We start from the raw sequence: 8,553 nt of genomic DNA, 5'->3' as shown, positions 1-8,553 counted from the left end.
GATCCTCAGCGACTTTGTCTTTGTTAAAAATGACTAGCGTTGTGTTTGGCGACTCTCTTCTGTCACTCTGCGAATTTACATATAAATAAACGGACACATTTTATGATGTAGGACGAAAATGAGGTTCCCCTCCTTATAAGACCAGCAGCCGCCACTGGTTTGTACCATCCACTCATTTGCTCTTTTCAAGCTCTTGCTGCTTTAAGGAACAGTTTCTACTCTGACAGAGGAGGTAAAAGAAAAGTGAGCGATGCAACAGAGCTAATAAGCTATAATAGCTTGCTTTGGACTCTCCACCTCTCCATCTGTTCAAAAGTTAGCGTGCTATTGGTCAGCTGTGTGTCAGTGTTCACCAAAGCTTTTACAGCTGTTATTCCTGATGTGTTCAGGCCGTATTAGGGAGTGCTGTAGTAGATGCTGCTTTGTCTGAGAATATGGATAGTAAACCCTGAAATGTTTATCATTTTCAGAAAGACTGTTGAAACTAAGGCTTTCATCAGTCCACTGTGTGGAAGTTACAATGTAAGAAATATCATATATAAGTAACATAATATCACATATTCAGTCTTTGTAGAAACCTCAAAACTGTTAACTTTACACTATTTAAAGATCATAAGGTAAAATTTGTACTTTTGTCACCTGCAAACCTGTAACATTTACAGTTCACATGCTTTTTCTAAAGGGGCTGATGCCCTTGAATGTTACAGATGGATTTCTTGTAAACAGTGCACTGTCAACATTGGAAGATAGTGTGTACTGTATAATGTTAGTATTTAGTATTGGAATTAGGGCATAGAGTCTCTGTAGAGGAAAAACACAAGTCTTTTGTCTGCGTGAACTGAAGTGACTGATCGTACGAGTCACCTTAACAATTTGTGTTTCTGCACACACACACACACACACACACACACACACACACACACACACACGCAATGTCTGTGAAGAAAACATTATAAATCGCAGGAAGTGGAATATGTTGTAAAATGAGAGCAAGAACAGTGAAACACAAGGAAAACAAACCTATCCGGACTCACACAGACAGACAAAAAAGACACGTATGAATGAAATGACACATCTGCACAGTGGTCTACTTTAAAAAAACATTTCCTTTTTTATTTTGTCAGAGACCAAAAATAGCCTCTCAAAGTCTACATGCAGAATATTAACATGTCAAACACTTTCTAGTCACATTTAGAGAAGTTACGGCTGCGATGGTCGACAACAAGTAGAAACACGTTGCTCAGCGGAGGGTAGGGGTGGAAGGGGAGGGCGGCTCATCTACGACCTATAGACATTACAGAAAAACTCCTGTGACAGAAAATAAAAACTACAAACACACAGAGAAGACTAACCTCCCTCAGCACAGCCTCAGAGTTTCATCTTCCACAGATACAGAAAGGAAAGCAGTGTTCGTGAAATCTGAATCAGGACCTTCCATTGCAGGTAAATTGCTGTACAGGGGCAAGTATACTCTGTCAGAAGTGCTTTTTGGATGGTCAAATAACTTTGGAAATCCCCTCCCCTCAAACACCCTTCTGATGTTGGATTGGGAGGTGACTGTCTCTGATCACTTCTGTATCTTTCTGAAACCAATTGTTCAACATTGACACAAGGTTAGAAAGTTTGACATTCTCTCTTTAGCTTTCACTTTTCATGCGATCCACCAAGGCTATCTGCTTAATTAGCTATCTTGCTAGCTAAACTTAGCATGACTTCCGTTTTTTTTACTGATAATGGTAGAGCTATCAAGCTTGCATCCAGCCAGCTGTGGTTGAGGACTGATGCTATTGGCTATATTTTCTGGCATCAGAAGTTTATTCCGGCTAGTTGTAGCTATACTTTGGATGTTCAGACAGTGAATTACAGCGGCCAGTCTGCGAACTACTTTGGAAAGTGAGCTTACAGTAATATATTAGCAACCTAGGTACATGCTAGCTTGTCACCAGACTGGTGCTACACTGCTGATACAGTGGCTTCTTCCATTAAGACTCCTCGGCTCTCCGTTACCTTGAAGGTCAGCATTCGATTCTGTTCCAAACTTTCGATGCTGGTGTGAATGAACCCTCAGGCCACTGTAGGTTCGAGACTTTTTTGCTCCGACTTCCTGTTTATTATTTCCACAACTGCTCATCACTGTCTTTAAGTTCTTTTTCTCTTCTTGCAGTTTCAGTTGTAGTTGTTTAAGTTGCTCAGTAATGTAAATGGAAGCAGAGTTAATGCATAGATAATTGGCGGCAAGATGATACAGTGGTTGGTTCTGTCGCCTCAAGGTTCTGGGTTCATGTTGTCCGAAGACATGCAGGTTAATTGGTGACTTTAAATTGACCCTAAGTGTGAATGAGGGTGAATGGTTGTTTTATCTCTATATCTCAGCCCTGTGATAGACTGGCGACTTGTGCAAGTGTACCCCACGTCTCACCCAATGTCAGATGGGATTGGCTCCAGCCCCCCTCAAAGGATAAGCAGTACACCTAATGGATGGATGGATGGATAATTGCCCTTGAAAGTCCTGATTCAGAATATACTGCTCACCTGTCTTCACCACACGAGACGAAACAGAACATTTAAACATTTTGTTTGTGGAATTTAGGAGCGTTCAAGTTATTGGAACAAATCAACTTTGACGATTTTGATGCCTGGTAAAGATATGGCATTAATAGACTTTCATGAAGAGAATCAGCTATCTAATGTGAAATGAACAGGTGAGAATGGGGTTAAAATACTGCTGGAAAACACTGTGACAATTTGACTTTGTAAGTGCTGTCAGCTTCTGCTCTCAGATACCAAACTCTACTGAGTAAGATAGGATGTCTCTGACCTCCCCATTACTGAACATGACAAATACAGTATACAGTTGCACTCATGTGAAGGAACTGAAGGATCCATTTACATAAACTTAAACCTGTCAAGGCGTCATCGCTGGACGCTACTAGAAGGTTTCCTTTGTGATTGACCTTGCAATGATTGGTTTATTGTGAGACATAAATTGTATCCTCAAAAAAAGCTGATACAGAGCAACCGTGCTGAGGTGGGAGGGAGGTGGAATTTATACATCAACACAATTCAGTTATCAGTTTCAGACAGTTTGCAAAGACATGATGGGACTTTGATATAAAACTTATAACTCGACATAAAGAGTATAACAACAGGTTGTGTTACAGTGAAGTCAAGGACACAAGGGAACAACACAGAAAAGGCATTTTCATTCATTGGAAGTACAGTGTCCATCGAGACAGTGGTGAGACCAAATCTGCTGTATGTTTTCTTGTCTGGCTGCCTTTTCTAAATACAGTATTTGTCTGTTATCTCTGCTTAATGCTATGACTTCCTAAGCCATTACGCTCAGAGACGTTAGTTACGACTTGTATCTGATTGCATGTTCATACCAGAAAGAGATGTGGTCTTAAATATTGCCCAAAGGATTATTATCGTGAGGGATTCTCTGTGCTTGGAATGTCTCACAGAGAAGCAAATGCAAAATTAAGACAAATAAAAGAAAGAAAAAACAAGACAACATTTTTCTCTCACATTCATAGAAAAGCCTCGATTGCAGCCATCATCCAGCAACCAAAACTTCTTCCTGTTACATGAAAAGTATCACTACAAGTTTACCTCAGTTTGCAGACAGTCTGACAGGCGACACCCTTCCTTTACAATCCTCTGAATTCAGATTTCGGAACGGAGATCGCAAAAAAACATTCCCGCCTCTGAGCGTTACAATCGACACAAATCTGTTCCTCATTAAAGCAAAAGTGGTTTTTGGGAGAACGTACTCCGAGATTTTCCCACCATCAAAGTGTTTTTGTTCTTTCTCCTGATAAAGACAACAGACTGATTTTAAAATATTACACATTCCTTTTCGTTAACACAGACAAAACACCTCCCACTCAGTCTCCTCCCTTCTTCTGTCCGACTTTGGGTTTTCCTCCACCGTCGCCGGATCTCTGCGGCTCTGAGATGGAGGAGGCGTCGAAGCCGTCAGCTTTTCTTTTTAAAAAGTTTTAAAACTACACCACGGTACACAGTTTTCACAAGTCATGCGAATATACAGGAACTAGAATTTAGAAAGCAATGTTTTAAAATAAAAGTTAACATATAAACCTTGAGTAAAAACTACTTTGAAGAAAATAATAATTATAATAATAATAATAAATTATTAGCTTGTTTAAACACAGTGAAGTCTTTACACAGAATTTCATACCAAAGAATAAGTGTAAACATATCTATATCACCGGCTGGCCCCTTCTCACCTCCTACAAAAATGGACAAAAAATTTAAAACAAACTGCATTTGGTGATCAGCTGCACATTATTAGTAAAAAGTGAAACAGAGAGGGGCATAAAAGTAATCATTTTCAATAAATAGCACATTCCAGAGGAGCAGACATTACTCTGTTAGCCAGTTCACCAAAGGTACCATATTCATAAAGCATTCAACGAAACCTCTAATGAAGCAGTTAAAGTAATTAAGACATTACACATGGTAACAATGTAAAGTGACAGTGGGTTCTGTCGATTCAGCTTCTTCTTCTTGGTCTTGCGGCCAAAACAAACAAACAAACAAAAAAAAAAACAGAATGCACAAATAAATGCGCAACAATTCCATTCAAAGCAGAAAGGAGAGAAAATAAGGCCCCTTAAATAAATATTCTCATTCTTCTTTTTTTTATGGTTTCCCAGGAGAAAAAATAAATGAATACCACACATCTACCGTTAAAAAATGGCATTCCCACGCCGTAAGAAAAAACTTATCAAAAAGAACCCCCGACACACACGGCTATACCATCCTGGAGTTAGTGTCCGAGGAAAAGTGTCCGAGGTTTTGTTTTTGCCGGCGACCTCTGTTGTTTTTTGGACATTTCCTAAAGAGATGGAGAGAAAGATTTATTTTATTTAATACAATTTATTTATTTTCACTGACAGAAATTTTTATATCGTCTTCCTTTCAAGACTTTTTACTGGTGACTGTAAACTTTTTCTGTCAGCTGTTTTATTAAATTTATTTTTAATTTTGAACAAAACAAACACACCCCTCTGTAAAGGTTGCATGACTCGCAGCTCAGAGCACTTCCACAGCTGTCCTTTTTGAATCATATATAAATTAGATGAACAACTGCCTGAGAAAACATCTGGTTCTTTGATAAAAAGCTAAAGGTACAATCATATGAGGACATACAGTAAAAACTGAAGGATGGAAGCCAACTACAACTCCCAAGGTGCATTATGTCCAATCACCAAGTGTGAAATTCTGCTGCAAATGAGTTAAAGATTACACTGTAAATACAATCTGCATTTTCAATTAATTTACTCTCTATTTTAATTTTAGACGAATTCCCAGTTCATACCTCTGAATGGCTTCTATTCAGCTACCTTTGCAGCAGGCTCATGGGTATTGTAGTATTTAGACCCATCCACCAAACTAAAGTAAAATAACTAACAGAGGGGGAAATTACTTCTGCTGTCAGAAGATCCTCACACTAAGATTAGAAATATATGGTGAATTTATCAAAACAACACCAATTTAAGGCATGAGGACCCACTTGCCAGTCAGTCACATGGGGTGCCCCTGGTGGTCTAATGGTTAAGGTGCATTAATGTGCCTAATATGCATTAAGGGATTATCATCAAGCATTATACTGTGTTATTATGTATTTAAGAGTATTTTTTCACAGGTTAACAGCATGGATTAAAACCACTGTGGTGGAGAACACAATCCGTCCTTTCATCATTTCAGCTCAAAGGGATTAAAACTCTTCTGAATTCTGTCTCTGCTGTTTTCACTGACAATACAATATTTTAATGTTGTGCCTGCAATTAACTTTGTAATATCTGTAATTTAAATATTATATATATACATACATACATATACAGTGGATTATAGTATTCCTCCTTATATATTATATATACTTATATATCCCTATATAATTATATATAATACTATATTCCTCCCTATATATATATGTATATATAATATCTATAATTCCCATTAATTCATCCCATAGTTCCCCATTAATTCATCCATTAGTTAATTCCTGTGTTGGGTGAACATTGAAAATGAAGGTAATTTTAAGGAATAAATTACATGTGGCCTCTGATGTTAATTTGTCAGAGATTTTTACCCCTTAAAAAGTAACAGACAGAAAACGCTTTAAAATCCCCTTTGTTTATTATAAGACATTATTTTATCCTTTAATGGACCCCAGACCTGTTATAGACCTGGTAAATACTTTAACAATGAGTAGGGATAACTTATATTCATTCAGAGTTAAAATATTTCAAACCAAACCTTTATAACGTTACAAATATAAATAAGTGGATTTCATGTTCCCCTTCAAACCTACTTTATTTGGAAATTGAGGCCTTTTGAAATTAAGCTTGTCTTAAAGTATTTAGCTTTTAGTGGATGCCATTTTTACCTTGTGATGCACATCACCACGGCGACGATGATGGCAATTTGCACGGCGCCGATGATGGCGGCGATGAGGACGTAGTGCAGTTTCTGTCCACTGGGGACCACGTAGAGGATGTTGAAGTCCTGCGGTTCATCGCACTGCGTACCTTTGTAGCCTGAGTCACATCTGAGGCAAACAGGGAGAGATCAATGAAATGACTGAACACACCTGTCGTAGACACTTTAAACCTGAACGTCAACCTGAACCAGATTAACGAGAGGCCCCAGACAAGAGGTGTGAATGCACCATAATGCACGGGCAGATACAGAAGTATATTAGCTGTATTCTTTTTAGTTTATACTGAAAATGATATTTGAGTTAAAAAAAAATCTGAAAGTGAAAGTATCAAAGCGCTCAGTCCACAGAGAAATGCACACAGCCTGTATTCAGAAACTGAGCCTTAAAACCAGCTGTCAGGACTTCTGGAACTTTGTGATGTCACAACAAAGCAGTCACCACCCTCAGCCATCCCCCAAGCCCCTTCTGAGTGTTTACCTGAAATCTACTATATTTTTATTGGATCACTCAGAAAACAGTCAGCCAATCAGAAGAGAGGATCAGAGCCTCTTCTGATTGGCTGACTGACCTGTTGTTACTAGAGCTCCAGAGAGAAGCCTGAGAGAGGAGATGTAAAACTACATTGAGATGGTTTTTGGTTCTTTGGGTTACATCTTCATATGGATCAACACTTCAAATAAAACACAGGAGAAGAGGAAAATATAGAGCTTTAATTAGTAACAGGATCACTGACAGACCTGCAGGTGGCCATGTTGTACTTGATCTCACATTTCCCGTGAACACAGAAGCCAGCGTAGCTATCGGCGCAGGGGATAGGCATACCGGCGTAGAAACCATCACCATGATCCAGACCTGTGGTTTCTGAACAGGTCGAAGGGAAAAAAAAACACAACGAATAAAAAACATGAGGATGTGACACATGATGTGGCAAATTTATGGAAAATCACATATGAAATATTCAAATTGATGTTCATTGAAAATTAACTCTAGACATATATATAAATTAAAAAAATTAAAAATGTACCACCTTTTTCATTGACTTTTCCGTCCTAAACTCTTGATGCAACTTTCTTTTGGTGTTTTTGAATTTTTTTGTGGTTTTCTACTTCTCTGTCCTTATTTTCTAATAAATCATATGTCTAATCATAACATTAGACATATATATGTATACACACACACAAGTTTTTATAAATATGTTGTTTTATATAAGATTGAAATGTCATTTGGATGTCAAAATTTGGTTAAATGATAAAATATTTCTTTTTTATTTGCTGAATCATTGTCATCCTGTGTCAGCTGCTGTATGAGGGGATAAATTATAAAATACAACTGCTTTGCACATTACAGGATTCTTCAATCACAGAGTTGTCTCTCTTCACTATAATTCACTGCAGCATGAGAGAAACAGCCAACAAAGCAATCTGCACTGCTCATTAAATGACTGATCTGCGATGTACAAAAGTCACATTAACATAAAAAAAGCTTTTAATAACAAACCCTGTGTTGGGGTCTTAAAGTTCACTGTTGGGGAACATTTACGACTTCAGTTGTTACACTTTGTGGATTTATGAGCTTGAAATATTTAATGAAACCTTTTTAAATCATCAGGAATATGAGAAGGCCGATTATGAAGAAGAGTTTAATTGGTTTCACAAGCGCAAGAGCTTCACTATTTATTCACCGTCAGTATCTTATATATTGAGTAAAGAAGATCAGACGAACCGAAGTGTAGTGATGAGTTTTTTTTCTGTTCACACAGGATGATTTCAGCTGCAGTGGTGTTAACCAGACCATTACTTATTACAACTTATCGTTGTTTACTCACAGAACAAAGAGGATACACCTGCAGGAACATGACACCTTCACTGTGATGTCACAATTACAGATTCAGCAAATGAGTCATTTTAACATCCTGGGAATCTGTCAGGTAGAAACCTCCCTGAGAGAAACACACTAATGATCATTATTTATCACATATCTAACTTTTCTAATGGCAGATGATTGTAATGTTACACAGAGGAAATCCAGCAACATCTATGTTTTCTTTATCAAAGTCGATTTTATTTGGGGTATTTTTGTTGCTA

At 37.8% G+C, this 8,553-nt stretch overlaps 1 protein-coding gene across 1 annotated transcript in view; it reads right to left on the bottom strand.

The window, feature by feature from the left end:
• Positions 1-1,114: 1,114 nt before the first annotated feature.
• tmeff1 (transmembrane protein with EGF like and two follistatin like domains 1) overlaps positions 1,115-8,553 on the bottom strand; it is a 97,723-nt gene continuing 90,284 nt past the window's right edge. Inside the window, exons 8-10 of the mRNA XM_022761875.1 lie at positions 7,207-7,330; positions 6,416-6,577; positions 1,115-4,861 (exon numbers count right to left, since the gene is read on the bottom strand). Coding sequence (XP_022617596.1) covers positions 4,777-4,861; positions 6,416-6,577; positions 7,207-7,330 — 371 coding nt within the window. The 3' untranslated portion in view covers positions 1,115-4,776. The remainder of the gene's footprint in view (positions 4,862-6,415; positions 6,578-7,206; positions 7,331-8,553) is intronic.

Source organism: Seriola dumerili, unplaced genomic scaffold, assembly GCF_002260705.1.
Source record: "Seriola dumerili isolate Sdu_G_001 unplaced genomic scaffold, Sdu_1.0 BDQW01000432.1, whole genome shotgun sequence".
In the NCBI taxonomy this organism is placed as follows: Eukaryota; Metazoa; Chordata; class Actinopteri; order Carangiformes; family Carangidae; genus Seriola; species Seriola dumerili.
This window is presented reverse-complemented; position numbering and strand designations above follow the sequence as displayed.